Below are 15,517 nucleotides of genomic sequence, written 5' to 3' on the forward strand. Positions count from 1 at the left end.
GGCCATGACGTTGCGTGTGGGTGCGCAGGAGTGCTGTGCTGCTGATGTGCGTTTGCTGATGTGGTCGGGACCAGTAGCGCCTGCGAGGTAGGCCGCGGATCCGTCCCGCAACACACCGTTGTGGAGACGGTGGCCTATCTTACCCCTGTGAGGACGACGGGGGCGAGGTAGGCCACCGTCTCCACACCGGTGTGTCACTGGGCGGACCCGTGGCCTACCTCGCAGGCGCTCCAGGCCCACATGTCCGCAGTCTGGATGACTTTGCAAGGGCTGGGTTTCGACCGCCCCTACCGGTCTTCTGGCCCACTGTGAGTCGCCTTCGCTCGGCGGCGAGGGCGAGGGGATGCGCGTTCCTCGTGGATCTCACCCTTCGGCGCCGAGCTTGACCAGGCCAGGCCCATGCGGCATCCGCTTCCGGAGTTGAAGTGCGATTCTGCGATCTGTGTGCGGCCGGCCGACTTCGACTTTACTGCCGGAAGCGCTCGGCTTGGCGTGCTTCGCGTGTCGCGGCTCGTGTCGCGGCGCGCTCTGGTGGAAGCTGGTGGAAGGAAACGAAACGAAGCGATTCGCGGCTCTTTGTGCGGTCGCCATGGCAACCAGAGGGGCTCGCTGGGGCTCCGCGCGGCCCGCGGCCCCGCCAGGCTGAGCGCCGAGCCAGGCCCGGACGGACGGACAAAAACAAAGACCAAGTGGCGTTCGATTCGAACTGCGCCGCGAGCGGCCGCGAGCTCTCTGGAAAGCAGTGCGTGAGAGTGGGCCACACCTCTCTGGTCGCCATGGCAACGAGCGGGCTGGCTGGCTGGCTGCCTGGCGGCCCGCCTGGAGCAGCCTGGAATGCTGCAGGCAGCCTGCAGGGGCTTGTCGACGCGGCGCCCGGGCTCCTCGGCCCGTCCACCGAGGCTGCCTGCGCGATGCCTGCAGTCGGACTCCGAACGGCGGCGCACAGTGGGCCAGAAGACCGGTGGAGGCGGCCAAAACCCTAGACGCGTTTTGAGCTCCAGAGTCGCTAAATGGGCCTCGAACCGAACGTGTGACCCCACCAATGGAATGCTCTCCGAACGAGGAATCCATTGGTGGGGTCACACGCTCGGTTCGAGGCCTGTTTAGCGACTCTGGAGCTCAAAACGCGTCTAGAGTTTTAGCCGCCTCCGCCGGTCTTCTGGCCCACTGTGCGGCGCTTCGTCGCTCTGTCTCCCTCGCACCCCTGCGGAGCGCCGCGTGAGCGCGAGAGAGACAGAGCGACGGAATGAACCTGGCGCCGTCATTGACTGGGCAAGATAAGGCACTGCTTCGCCTCGGCCAGGAAGGGACCTGTTTCCAGACGGGCTGGCCTGTTCCAGCGGCCCGCCGGCCCGTCCTTGAGGCTCCGGCCGGCCGAGCCGGGCCGTGCCGGGCCGTGCCCTACATGCAGGGCCGCCAGGCCGCCGCCTTCCCTGCTGCACTTCCCTGCAATGGCGGCGCACCGCGGCAGCGCGATGCCCTGCCCAGCCATTCCGGAGAGTCTTCTCGTCGCTGTCTCTCTCGCGCCCGCGCGGCACGTCGCACGAGTGCGAGAGAGACAGAGCGACTCCTCGGAACTAGTCTGCTATGCACTGCGTGCCTGGCTGGCCCTTCTAGCGCCGTGGTGGTGTGCAACCCGGTAGCGCGGCTGCGTTGCGGGCCGGGGCGTTTGCAGGTTGCAGGCATTGTTCAGGGCCCGGCGGTACGGCTGCCGCTGGCATTCCTGCCAGCGCGGCCTGCGCCTGCCTCACCTTGCGTACTCCTTGCTGGCTGCTTCGTTGTGCGGCCCGGGGGGGGGGGGGGGGGGCAGCGCGGCGCTCCGGGCTCTGGGCTCGGCCCGGAGTGGAGTGTGGGGGGAGCGGCCGCGGCATGGCGGCGTGGCCGTAGCGAGGTCGCGGTACTGTTAGCTCGTGGCCCGGACGGCCCGGGGCCCGGACCCGCACCGCGCCGCCCGCCGCGCCGCCGTCCCCCGTGCCCCTTTCCCCGCCGGGTGGCCCGCCTTGCCCGCCTGGGCCGGCACGCCGCGCGCCGCGGCACGCCGGCACGAAGCGCTGCCAACAATCGCATGAATGCGGAGGAATTCCGCGCGCCCCGCCCTGCCCCGCCCCGCTGGGCCCTTCCTTGATTCCTGGTGGGCCCCACGGCCACGGCCCTTGCCCTGACCTGGCCGCCCTGCTGCCGCTTGACCCACCGCAGGGCGGAAAAAAAACACGAGTCTTGGTGCGAGTGTGTGAACCCTGGGGGTGAAGCCGGAGGGAGGGAAGCCATGCACGCGCCCCCTTCGGGGCCTCGCGCCCCGCCGCGCCCCGCCCCCCGCACGGGCCCCAGGCAGGCCGGGCAGGCCGTCGGCGGTACCTTCCTAGACCTCTCCGGCGACCCACAATGGGCCAGAAGACCGGTGAAGGCGGCCAAAACTCGAGACGCGTTTTGAGCTCCAGAGTCGCTAAACAGGACTCGAACCGAACGTGTGACCCACCAATTGATTCCTCGTTCGGAGAGCAATCCATTGGTGGGGTCAAACGTTCGGTCCGAGTCCCATTCAGCGACTCTGGAGCTCAAAAAGCTTCTGGAGTTTTGGCCGCCTCCACCGGTCTTCTGGCCCACTGTGTGACCCAGCTCTCGGCCAGGCGAGCGATTCCGACAAGACGTTTCGACCTCTCTCTCCCACCCCTACGGTCGCACGGCACGCCCCGTGAGTGCGAGAGAGACCGAGCGACGAAACGACGACTCTTAGGCATCAGTCTGCTGGTTGGCGTTCGAACTCTCAGGGAGTTTGCATTGCAAGACACGCGCTTGGAAGCGAGTGCTGCTGTGCAACGCAGCGGAGCAGGGCGATCCCGTACAGTGTATCGTCGCTCTGTCTGCCCCACTCGCACACCCCGACGGCCGGATCGCCCCCTGGACTGCGAGAGAGACAGAGCGACGAAAGCGAGGCTCGGAATCGGCCGCGTTCGGCAGGATCAAGGCGCGATTGGCTTTCCGTGTAAGTGCGCGACCCCCACTGGAGTACAGTGGAGTGGCTCCGAGAGTCGTTTTCGTCGCGCTGTCTCTCACACGGGACGCCCCCTGAGTGCGAGAGAGACAGAGCGGCGAGAACGACTCTCGGAGTCAGTCTGTAGGATGGAGCCCCCGCCGCCCCGCTGCGGCGCCAGATGCCGAAAGGGGCGACGGCCCCTGTGCAGGCTGTTCCGGACAGTGGTTCCGTCGTCGCTCTGTCTCTCTGGGGCGTCCCGTCGGGGCGCGAGAGAGACGGAGCGGTGTGGTGGACGGGCGCAGCTTTCCCGCCAGCGCTGTGTCTGTGAGTGGCTGCCCCGCGCGGGTAGGCAACCCAACCGACTCCCCTGCCTCGCAGTTTGCAGTGCAGTGCCCCCGAGTGCTTCACTCAGCGTGCGCCTGAAGCGTAGGCAACACGACGCTCCTGTTGGTATCGCGAGCACTGTGTGTGTGTGCTGTAATCGTGCGTGTTAGTAGTGTGCAGGTTTGGGGGCGTTGACTGGTGTAGGAAAGGGCTTGATTTCGAGGTGGCGTACGCGTCCAGGGCTAAATCTGCCGCGTCGACTTGTGTGTTCGATGCTTTCTCTCAATGAAGTAGACATGTTTCTTCGGAGGGTTTTATCCCCATTGCCTGCCTGGCGGCCGACTGTCCTGGCGTGGCTGTCGCTATCTCTCTGGGCCGCCCCGCCCCGCCCCGCCCCGCCCCGCCCCGCCCCGCCTCGCCACGTGTGCCGCGAGTACGTGACGCCAGGCGATATGGATTTGCACTGTTTTCGTGGCTGTGCGCGCGGCCCGCGCGGTGCCTCTAGATTTGTGGCTCAGCCGCGCTCTTGGGTGGCTGCTGCTGCTGCGGTGGTTGCGGTTGGGCGGCGTGGCTGCAGCTGCAGTAGCGATGATTCCGAAGAGTCACTCCGTCGCTCTGTCTCGCTCGCACCCTGCCGGCCCCCCCGTGAGTGCGACAGAGACAGAGAGACGATTCCACGGAATGGGCCTGCAGCGGCACGGCCTCCGAACCGCGAAGCGGCGAGGCACTGCCAAGCGGATCGCCCTGTTAGGCCCCGCCGAGCGATTCGGAGGAGTCGTTGGTTCGCTCTGTCTCTGTCGCACTCGCGGGGCTCTCCGTTAGGGCGCGAGAGAGACAGAGCGACGCGGCGCGCTTCTGCACCGCTCGGCTGGCTGCGCGCGCTGCGCTGCGCTCCACGCGGCAACGTCAGAGCACGTCAGCCAGTAGCCGGCGGGCACCTCGCCTCGCCTCGCGACAGCACACAGTGCCGCACGGTTTACAGTGCCACACACGCGACAGGTGCAAGTGCTCTCCGCCGGGCAAGCCAGGGCAAGCCAGGGGCAGGCTGCCGGTACCGGTACCGCGGTACCGCACGTAATGCTCTGATACCGCGAGCAGCGGCCGACTTGCCCACGTCACTGCCACGCGTGTGTGTGTACGTGCGCGCGCGTGAGTGTGTGTGTGAGGGCGTGGGCGTGTCAACGCCACCACGGGGCAGTGCTGCTCGTACCCGGACGGCCAATTCGGCCGCCCGGGGGACCCCGTCAGCAGAGGGCGCCGCGATCTCGCGTACGGCGAGGCGGTCGCGCTCCCGGCCGACGAGAAGCACCCCGTCAAGAAGAAGCGGCGCGCCTGGCCGTACCCGCGCCAGTCGCCGCGGCAGCGCGGCGCCGACGCCCCCGCGGTGACGGTGGGGCCCCCCGAGCCCCGCGACGTCACGGCCGCAGCTGCTGAGGTGGCGGACCGGGGAATACGGACCGGGCCGCCGCCGTCGTCGCCGTCCTCCCGGACCCGCCAGTCGGACGGCGAGCAGAGGCAAGTTCGCGACGTGGCCCCGCCAGCGCCGCCAGCGCCGAAAGACCCACGTCCACGTCAACGCCCAGACCCTCCGGCCACTGATAAGCAGCCTGTCAAACAACCTGCGGCCAGCAGCGGCCCTGGCGCTCAGCAGGAGCAGCAAGACCTGCACGTCCTGAAAGGCCTGGAAGACCTGCATTACCAGCAAGAGCACGCGCCGCTGAGTTGCCGTGCAGTCTTGGTGCAGGAGGAGCCCTTGTTTGGTGAGGCGGCTGTTGTGCGGGAAGAGCCCTTGATTCAGAAAGCTGTCATCGTGCGGGGAGAGCCTCTGACAGGAGCGGTGCAAGCAGAGCCCGTGAAAGCGGAGGATGCCAAGGCAGTGCCGTTGAGTGAACAAGCCGTCGTGCAGGAAGAGTCGTTGAATGAGAAAGCTGTCGTGCAGGAAGAGTCGTTGAATGAGGAAGCTGACGTGCAGGAAGAGTCGTTGAATGAGGAAGCTGACGTGCAGGAAGAGTCGTTGAATGAGGAAGCTGACGTGCAGGAGAAGCAAGAGTCGCTAACAAAGAAAGCGGTTTCTGTGCATGGAATTCTGTTGAATGGGGCGCGTCAGGAAAAGTCATTGAACGAAGCACCTGTTGTCCAAGAACCTTTGCACTTCGCGGCAGCTGCCCCGCTACTTTCTTCGTTGAATCCATCCGCAAGCGAGCGAGCGCAGGCGAACGGGTACGCGAACGGGTACCTACAGGACATTGCCGTCGCTGATTTAGAGGAGGCCGCCGACGGCCACCCCAACGGGCACCCGGAGCACCTCGCCGTCGCCAACCTGGAGGAGGCCGCCGACGGCCACCCCAACGGACACCCGGAGCACCTCGCCGTCGCCGACCTGGAGGAGGCCGCCGACGGCCACCCCAACGGACACCCGGAGCACCTCGCCGTCGCCGACCTAGAGGAGGCCGCCGACGGCCACCCCAGCCGAGCGCAATCGGCGGTCGACGACATGCCCGGCGATGGGTCGCGTGTCGCCGAGGGGGCGGAGCGCGAGCCCCAGTCCGGCCAGGGCCAGGGCCCCGCGGACGTGGCTTCGGCCGACTTGGCTTCTGCCGACTTTGACATGGACGGCGAGGAGACAGTCGTCATCAAAATTTTTGCGGTATGAGCAGAGATAGCGTTAGGCCGTTAGGGTGGGCCTCTGGGGTGGATTTCCGAATCGGTTTGCGCGATTAGGTTTGCAGTGTGGGAGCCATGTCGCGAGGTAGCTGCCACTTGAGGCTTCTGGTCTTGAACCCAGCCGTGTGGAGGAAGTCCCTCGTCTTGTTCGGGCCGTCTGAACCTCAACACCGCGGCTGCGGCTGTCCCGGGTTTGAAAGTTTTCCTGAAATCAAGGTTACAGTTCAGTGTGAATGTGTGCAGCCCGCTGCCCTTGCCCCCAGTGCCTAGTACCCAGCCTGTCTTCTGGTTTCTTGCTCGTTTCTGTTTACTAACGCTGCTTTGGTTTCCAGGGTCCCGGTCCCGGTTCCAATGCGCAGCAGCAGCACTGGCTGGCTCCGGGGTACCCGCCACCTCAGCACTTCGGGCCGGTGACGCCGCCTCTCCAGCAGGGCGTCGCCGGGGTCCTCGGCCACGGCCCCCCGCCGAACCAATCTGGTGCGTATCACAACCACAACAGCAACGCTTCCTGGTGTTGGTTGCTCTCTCACATAGTGGGACCATTCTAAATGTTGATTAAAAAATAACAAAAACAACTTTTGTGCGGGAGGGAATGACACCGCCATGTCCCTGTTTGACATGTTCTCTCTGATATTCGGCATCACTGCCGATCGGTTCAGATGGTTATGTTGGCAGTGGTGGAGAATTGTTGATGGGCTAACATATGCTAATATAGCCTCCTCATAGACTTTACTATTCTAACCCAGCTTGCAATAAGCAGTAATGTGGTTTGCCTAATAATTAAGTGCATACAATGAGACTTAAATATGGCATTGTGATTTTAATCTCTATCTGTACATTTGCCTGTATACTGGACCAGATGCTAGAAGCGGTTTCAGTGCATCAGTTTTATGCTTACTTATGGTTTCTGGGCAGGCTTGAGCTTCCATAAGGACGAGAGAACTCAACGCCAGCACATCAGGCTTAAACGCAAGTTGGACCAAAAGCAGTCTCTAAAGGGAGAATCCATGGCGCAAGCTGGAGTTTTAGGAGGTGGCTCTGGCCATGGTACACCCCCTGCCTCTCCCAGAAAAGGTAAGCCAGGGAAAAAATTTAGGAGATGAATGGATAGCTCTTTCCCCTTGCAAGACCTTGAGCTGAATGTTTTGTGAATGCGTTGTTACCTGTAGATTCTGTCTGTTTTTCCTTTTTTTGAATGCATGTGGAAACCGAGGGTGAAAACCTTGTAAATAGTAATCTTAATTTGTTTTAAAATGTTACATTGTATTTAGAAAATTCACATATAGTTCATGGTATTTACTTTTATCAACCTGCATAATTTATTTGTTTCTAGAACTTGCCAATGGACTCCGTTCTAGAGTGATCTCTGGAAAAGAACGTGGTATGAGCAGTGTAGGAACATCCGAAGATGGAGAGGAGAGCTCAAGTCTGCAAGATGATGAAGATGAAGTTGAAATGATCACCGAAATGCTGTCATCTGTAGCACCACCTCAGGTACAAATGTGATGAGAAGTTTTGTTGGACATCCAGTAACACAAAAGGGAACCTCTCTCTGACGCTACCTTGTCTTTCTTCCAGGTTGCAGACCTAGACTCAACAAGTGCATTGCTTCAGTGGTCATCACCAGAAACACTGGCAGATTTCCCCAGTGATGAAATATCTGAGACAGACTTGAGATACGAAGTACTACTTAGTGATAAAGGAAAAGACGGTCGTTATAAATCTATTTATAGTGGACTATCTCACTCCTGCAGGTGAGTTGTTAAGCCTTCTCTTTCTTAATTCTTGTATTGGCAATTTCTTAATGTTACTCTTGCCATTTTCTTCTTTGCAGGATTCAAGATCTTCAGCCGGGCAAAGAATACTCTGTGTGCCTTCTCGTGCATTTAGATGACTGGAAGGGACAAGCATCAGAGCCAACTACATTTTTGACCCCTCCTTGCCGTCCAGAAGCACCTCTTCCACCGAGGCTTATTCAGAAAAACCGATTGAGCCTGCAACTTCGCTGGCAGGCTGCTGTTGACAATGGTGCTCATATCCAACAGTATATCCTTGAATGTGATAATGGTACAGGCGTCTTTAGTGAAGCTTTCCGGACTAGATTAAAGCAACATAATCTATCAAGGCTCCAGCCGGGTACTTCATATAGATTCCGACTGGCAGCTGTAAATGAATGTGGAAGGAGGTTAGTTTTCTTATTAAATTATCTGCGGACCCAATGCTTCTACTCACAAGGGATTCTTTATCAAATATTTTGTCTTGTGTTTCAGCAATTATTCTGATATAATAACATACACAACAGCAGGAAATGTTCCAAATGCTCCTGCTCCTCCAATCCTAAGGAATGCAACAGTCAATTGTTTACACTTAGCATGGGTACGCAGGCCAGGTGATGAAGAATTTGTCCTGCAAATGGATGACCGTCATTCAAACTATGGTTACCTAGCTGTGTACAATGGACGAGATACCCATCACTATTGTGATAACCTCCGTAGGCACTCGGAATACAGATTTAGGGTAGGTCTCCTTAACTTGTAATTTATCTACTTTAAACTTTTTTCTTTTATTTTATTTGCTAACTTATTAATCTGTAATTTGAGGCTAATTTGTAATTTTTTTTACCACACAGTTGAAGGCAAGTAATGAAGATGGTTCATCTCGTTGGTCGGAGGAAGTATGTTACCGTACTCTTCCAGACCGTCCTAGCCCTCCATCCAGGCCTGTTGTCAAAGGAAAAATTCATTCCTCTTCCTTTAAAGTAAAATGGGACCCTCCTCATGACAGGGGTGGCACTGATGTCTCTAGTTACACCCTGGAGCTTGGTTCGGATAAAGGTATGCTGCTTTGTAGTTTGTCTTTTTCACATGCAAATTGTGTGCCTTTCTTTACCTTCTGAATTTGTGTGTTTCAGGAAACTTTCATCAGATTTACCATGGGCCTCACACAGAGCATGTGTGTGACCGCCTAATACCTGGAACGCAATACCTGGTTAGGGTTTGCTGTACCACTGCAGGCGGTAGAAGCGACTTTTCGGAGGTGTCTTCCATCGTTACAGAGCCAGTTTGCCCTGGACAATGCCAAAATTTCCGGTCTCATGGAAAGCCTCGAGCAACCTCCTTATGTTTGAAGTGGAGTAAGTACCAAATTGAATTCCTCATTTCATTTCAAGTTTGGTCCTTTTTTATGGAGATGGTTCTTTGGGAGTAACTATTAACGGATGAAAGTAATTCTGCTAATTCTGAACTATTGTAATAAACAGGCAATCCTCTAAATGATGGTGGTGCTCCAGTAAGTCAGTATGAAGTTGAGATGGCGATGGCAGAGAAAGAAAAAGAAAGACGCCAAGCCTATTTTGGTCGTGAAACTGAGTGTACTGTACAAGATCTTCTGCCAGGGAGAAACTACATCTTCCTTGTGCGTGCTTGCAACAAAGTTGGGGTAAGTGTAAAGCGTGATTATTTTTTTAAATAAATACATTTCATTAGCTTTAGACAGGTTAAAGAGGCATTTGTCTGTTGTGTGCTGTTCTTAACAAGAGAACAGAAAAGAAATTATCTTAAATTCCTCTCTTTTCAATCCTGAATTATTTTGCTTTCAGCCTGGCCCCTGGTCTGAAGTGCTGAAGATCCAGAGTGGAGCTGCAGCTCCTGAAATACCTCTACCTCCTCAGACCCAAGTCTCACCTCGTTCTACTGCTACATCAAGTATTGCAGTGATGGTGTCCTGGGTTGAGCCTGCGAATAATGGGTCTCCAGTCACGGAGTACACATTGCAAGTTGGGAGCTTGCGACCCACTAGCCCAAGCCCTGCTCGTTCTACCAGTCCATCCACGAGGCCAGTCAGTCCAGCCAGCTCTGTCAGTTCCAATAGCACAACAACACCAAATATCCCTGCCAGTCCTGTCCGACCCCCTAGGCCCTCCATGCAAGCCCCTCTTGACACTGTTGAGATTCTGGACACAGTCTCTCTCATTGAACGGAGAAATGCATTTGTAGGGACAGGAACTAGCACCGAAATCAAGAACCTCCTTCCTGCTACTACTTACCACTTCCGTGTTCAGGTAAAGTTGAATGAGTACATTATTGCTAGGGTTTAAGGGATTGAACTTCTGTTGTGGTTGTTTATTGATATTGGTTTGTTTTGCTCACAGGCGACAAACGCTGCTGGATCAAGTGGTTGGTCCTTGGACAGTGTGCTGACTACTCCACCTGGTCCCCCTGCAGCACCAACCTCAATTCGTGGTGTATCGACTCCTTACTCAATATCACTGACATGGTCAGCACCCAATTGTAATGGTTCACCCATTTTGAGCTATCAGATTGATCTGCCTGATAGAAATGTGAGCACAGAAGGACCTGAAACTCAAATAGTGATTGATCAATTAAAGCCTCAATCTCAGTATAGGTATGATATGTTTGATGAATCAAACACCTATTTGTGGTTTGTCTTTTACTTACTTAAAAGATTTCTAATGATCTTCTCTGGCTTTGAAGGATACGAGTCAGGGCTGTGAATTCTGTGGGTGTAGGACCTTATTCACAGTCTCACAAATGTACAACCAAACCTCTTCCACCTTCTGCACCTGCTGTAGAATGTGTCACAGTTGGCCACAATAATTTAAAACTAAAGTGGGGTGATGGCCGGAACCCTGATTTTACTCAGTACATTTTGGAAATGGAAAATCCTCGAAACACAATTGAACAGTAAGTAGTTCTTGGGATATTCACTGGCAGACAGATGTCCTCAGGCTCACATTTTATTTGCTTTCTTGCAGGTTTCAAACTGTGTATCAAGGCACAAATCACACCTACAAGGTCAATCGCCTGCAAGAATTGACCCTCTACAGGTTCCGTATTGCAGCCTCAAATGATGCTGGTCAAGGAGAATTCTCTGAAATTTATGAATTTTCAACATGCATAGCACCCCCAGCATCTATTAAAGGTATGTTATAACAATGGTTGTAAGTAACAAAGTTTTTTCCTTATTGCAGTTGATTTTCATGTGATAAATGATGTGTTCTTGCAGCTCCTAAAGCCACTGAAATTCTGGAAAGAAGTTGTGTTGTTGAATGGCTTCCCTGTCGTCCTCTTCCTAGTGATCCTGTTGAGTATCAACTTCAACTGTGCCGTCTTCGTGACCAAGCATATAAAGTGGTAAGTTTGTGTAAATAGAACAGCCCTACTCACAGTAGTGGTATCACAAAAAGTGACACACAAATTTTATTAACCAGGTGTACAGAGGAACTGATACCAAAGCAACCCTGGAAGACCTAGAAGCTGGTGCAGAGTATGAAATTAGGGTCATGCCTGTTCGTTGCACTTCGAATGGAGACCTTAGTGGTGCCTTTTCTCCTGCATCTACATTTTCAATACCAGCTGTGTCTGTGCCTGAACCTGTAGCTCGTGTTGTTCCTCAACAGGTAAGAAAATAATGGCATTATTAATGAGTTATTGTCGCTCATTCCAATGTGATCTAAATTTTTATAATTCATTTCCAGGCTGTTCAACCTGCACCTATGACAGACAAACAAAAAGCTGCAATAATCCTCGGCATGTTCGGCATGTTTGCCGTTATCCTTGCTGTGATTCTACATAATGTTCTGGGATGAGTGTGCGTGGCCCAAGAATCTGGTCCTTTTCGGCAGCCGGCCTTTTATCCTTTCTTTTCCACCTGTCTACCATTTTTCCGTGTACCGTCCTACCTCTTCCATTTCTTATTATTTCCTCTTCCAATTAGCCTTCACCTCAATCAACCCTTATAATTAATAATATTATTTATTGTTTAAGATGTGTGCATATTTTATTATGAGGGGGTATCTGGTATGTTCAGAATTGTGGGACATTTTCTCATTTCGGAAGTGATACAGTTCTTTGTAGCTGTGAGCTGTTACGGTAAATCAAACCGAAACAACTCAGAAGACTGAAGTACCCTGGGAGCTTAAGTCTCCCCACTCTTTCTCTCTCTATCTCTATTTCTCTCTTTTTGCATGAGCTCTCTGTGATCTCTGCATGTACATCCCCCTCTTACTCCACTATATCTTACTTGTTACAAATGAATTGTAAGAAGTGATAAGTGTTTTTGTCTTTTATAAAACGGTTCACTATGTGTCTTTATTTTTTATTATTGTTTATAAAAATGTGCTGGAGCTGCTTTCCAACACTATACTTTTGGTATAGGAACGCATGATAGTTTTGACCATGAAAGGAAGTATAATATAAAATGTTTTAAGCCAAATAGGCTGTCAATTAAACTTGTATTGTTTTCTTTTTCTTGTTTTAAAATTATTTTATGAGTATACTCTTCCCGAATTCTTCTAGGTATTTGTGACATTTGATATTATTATTCTTGTCTTACAAAGGTTCTATCAAAGATTCTAATAGTAGATGTTATGTATGAAACGTAAAAAAAATTCCTGTTGGTAGGTGATAAACTATTTCCAATTACTACTGATTAAAAATTGTGTCAATGAATGTTAAAGTCTCTTCAGGCTAAAATCAATTAATGAATTCCATGGCTATGTTTTGTTGTGCACAATTTTCTGTTATAGAAGATGAAATGTTCGTGTTTACATATGCAGAATTTAGTGGTTTGTCTGCTTCCTTTTATTGTTGTTATCTGTTGAATGATATAGTGAGTTTTATTTGCTTGCCCATTTTTGGCAACAGTAAAAGTGCATTTTTTTAGTGCATTTTCTCAATTGGTTATGGTACTTTGATTCATTCCATGAACTTAAATGTATGCACAAGGACTTTCATGAAGGTCTTCCACAGTTACCCTTTTTCAGTCTTGTCGTTATTTTTAACATTATTTTCTTTTGTTGCGTTATTTTGTTCACTGACCTTTCAGTTTTGTGCTATGCACCTACAAGTTAACACCTTGTGCTTGCAGGATGTTCAAACTGTTCAGTTATGTGTGCGTTGTTGTTTTAATTTTTAAAAGAGTATTTTCTTGTTCTCATTGTATTGTTTGTGTGACCTACATATTAATTCCATGTGCACTATTTTAGTTACCTATGTACCGAAACACAGATTAAAATTTTCTATTCTGAGTTACTTAAATTTTTCTAGTATGTATGTATAGGATGGGGAAAAAGAAAGCATGTCAGGCTTGCCTGTTGCACTGCTTCTTTCTATTCAAAATGTGCTGTTGTAAATTGCTAAAGAAAGTTTATTTCCCCAGTATTAACTGCACAGGGATTGTTATTGTTGCATTGTAAGAGTGGGGACTGTGTAGGATATTTTATATATACATATATGTATGTGTGTATATATATAGTTGTGTATATGTATACTATATATATATATATGTATGTTAATGTATACTTATATTTTAATTTTCTTGTTAATAGTGGACCAATACTGCTTGTCCCTTACCCTCTTGTTTGCCTCATATGTACATTTATGTTATTTCTTCTCTTTGTTAGTAAATTGACCAAGTGATGCTGTGTTTCTAGCCTTCTTCTTTGTTGTCTAATTCTTTTGGGGAAAGTTAATGCTAGAACTAGATTTTCCTGTTTCTTTTTGGTGCTAATGCATTTTAATCCAAAACTCAGAAGATTGGCATCTCTGCTAAAGGGGGAGTAAAGACATGGTATTGTAACAAATCAATTCTGATTGTGACTGTTATCGCCAGTGGGCATGAATTGTGGGGCAGAATTGTATTTTATTATGAACAATTTTAATAGTAATCAAACGGGCCTAATGTATTAGTAAATCACATTGCGAGTATCTTTTGTATGTTTTCCGATTCTCCCTGTATCTTGCCCGTATCAAAGAACTGATGTGTTGTTGAAATGGTTCCATCGCTTGGCTTTATTTCAGTGAGCTTGGGCATAAATTTGCATGTATTGAAGTAAACACAATTTTATTAGGCTGTTTTCCCAGGCCCATCATCAAACTTCCTTCTATTGTAAACTATTTATCCTAAATCAACCAAATCAACCAACTTATTACAAGAATTGTGATTTAGTTATCATTGGGTTTGATGTAAGTTTTCTTTCTTAGTCAAAGATTGTTGTGTTAATGTCTGCATTGCTTGGTGCATTCCATGTTTCACCAAATAGTGCTCTGAAGGAATAGAATTAAGCAAACAGGGATTGTGATGTCCTTTCTTGTTCTGACCCTTTTTTGCCATAATATAGTTTGTTTATAATTCCATACTTAAAATATTTTGGAAAACTGAATGTGTGTTAGTATGGATTGATTGTTGGATTATGTACTTGCTGGCCCGCCTCAACCACTGTGATGCCAGGCTTGCACAATCGAGATAGAGAGTTACCTCGCGTGGCTGGAGCCAGTGCCACAGGCCGCAGCAAGGAGCCTGTGACAGGCTGCCTGTCTGGTCCGTCATGACCTGATCGAGTCAATGAATTTTGTACATAATCACTTTATTTACTTTATTATGGTTGAAGAGGTATTAAATTATTTATGTGGAATTTACAGTTATTATTTTATGGCTAGATCTTTTATATATAAAATATATAAATACATATATAAACATATATATGTAGCTTTTGTTGCAAATGATTGTCAGCATGAAGAGAACTTATAGGTTGGAAAGCAGAGCTCTTAATATAACCAATGTATTAATCTGCTTTTTATTACAAATGAATGAATTAATCAAGGTTGTATTGAGAGTCACAGTATATTTTTTTCCAGTGGTAAGCAGTTCAACTGAAAACAAAATTATGTTTATCATTTGATGATACTATGAGGATGAAAGAGATTGCCACTGATTTGTTACTGGAATGGTCCCCTTTGAGGGAGCTAGGTACTATTATAGAGATTTATAAAGGTATATATATCTATACATATATATTATACACATATATATGTATAAATATGTATGCAAAAATTATAAACAATACAAAGTATATTTTATGTAAGTGGATCACTAATAACTCTTCTCCACAGAGTCATTTTCTCCAATAAAAGCAAAGTGAAATTAAATCAGAACATCCTGACATTATTTCTTCAAACCCCGTTCCCATTCTGCAAATATGGTTTGACCCTCAGATACTTGAACCAGACAGAACCCTTTACTCAATTCACCTCTCGATTCCAGTATTGTAACTAACTAAAGGTTGGGGGGGGGTTTTCCTCGAGAACTTTTTGGTTGAAACAGTTTCAATTTGCAGATTTAGGTTTACTTCTGACAATAAACAAATAAGTAAAAAAAAGACTGCTGAGAGCTGAGAAAGGTAGCGGCCGCCCTGATAAAGGACCTGGGTTCTACTCCCAGGCGTGACAATTATCCGATGTCTTGTTTTGCACGTCTTCCCTGTCACGTGCCAAAGGGGTGGTCTACCTTCCCGGCGCTGTGCAACAATGGGGATAAAGAGTTTAGAAGGAAATAGTTGCCATGAGAAAGGTAACTCAGGGAATCGAATCCAGGGATATTTAACTCCGGCCCACGCCTTTACTTGACCCTGCCAGGCCAGCCATCCTATCCATAATACTGGGTTAATGTGATTAATCTTTGAGTCGAACCCAAGTCTTCAACGTGAGCAAACAATTTTAATTGCCCAATTTGGAGTATCACAGCAATTCTGCTTGT

General features: G+C 50.5%; 1 protein-coding gene across 1 annotated transcript; it reads left to right on the top strand.

The window, feature by feature from the left end:
- The first annotated feature begins 240 nt into the window (after nucleotides 1–240).
- On the top strand, nucleotides 241–14,916 carry LOC117639669 (fibronectin type-III domain-containing protein 3A-like). The gene is made up of 18 exons (XM_034375543.1): nucleotides 241–308; nucleotides 4,547–5,945; nucleotides 6,295–6,439; nucleotides 6,878–7,036; nucleotides 7,296–7,456; nucleotides 7,541–7,716; nucleotides 7,797–8,147; nucleotides 8,233–8,479; nucleotides 8,592–8,796; nucleotides 8,874–9,095; nucleotides 9,222–9,400; nucleotides 9,561–10,022; nucleotides 10,113–10,366; nucleotides 10,456–10,665; nucleotides 10,737–10,903; nucleotides 10,988–11,115; nucleotides 11,193–11,381; nucleotides 11,460–14,916. Exons 1-18 carry the CDS (start codon nucleotides 241–243, stop codon nucleotides 11,568–11,570), a joined length of 4,833 nt encoding a protein of 1,610 aa, XP_034231434.1. The 3' UTR covers nucleotides 11,571–14,916.
- Nucleotides 14,917–15,517: the final 601 nt, after the last annotated feature.

The sequence above is a fragment of the Thrips palmi genome, unplaced genomic scaffold (genome assembly GCF_012932325.1).
Source record: "Thrips palmi isolate BJ-2018 unplaced genomic scaffold, TpBJ-2018v1 HiC_scaffold_11, whole genome shotgun sequence".
Classification (NCBI taxonomy): domain Eukaryota; kingdom Metazoa; phylum Arthropoda; class Insecta; order Thysanoptera; family Thripidae; genus Thrips; species Thrips palmi.

Excerpts from the sequence above, each read along its gene's own strand:
- LOC117639669 (XM_034375543.1), top strand. The coding sequence starts at position 241 with ATGTCCGCAGTCTGGATGACTTTGCAAGGGCTGGGTTTCGACCGCCCC. Across the intron at positions 6,440-6,877 it reads CCCCCCGCCGAACCAATCTG|GCTTGAGCTTCCATAAGGAC; the intron begins GTGCGTATCACA and ends GTTTCTGGGCAG. Across the intron at positions 7,717-7,796 it reads GGACTATCTCACTCCTGCAG|GATTCAAGATCTTCAGCCGG; the intron begins GTGAGTTGTTAA and ends TCTTCTTTGCAG.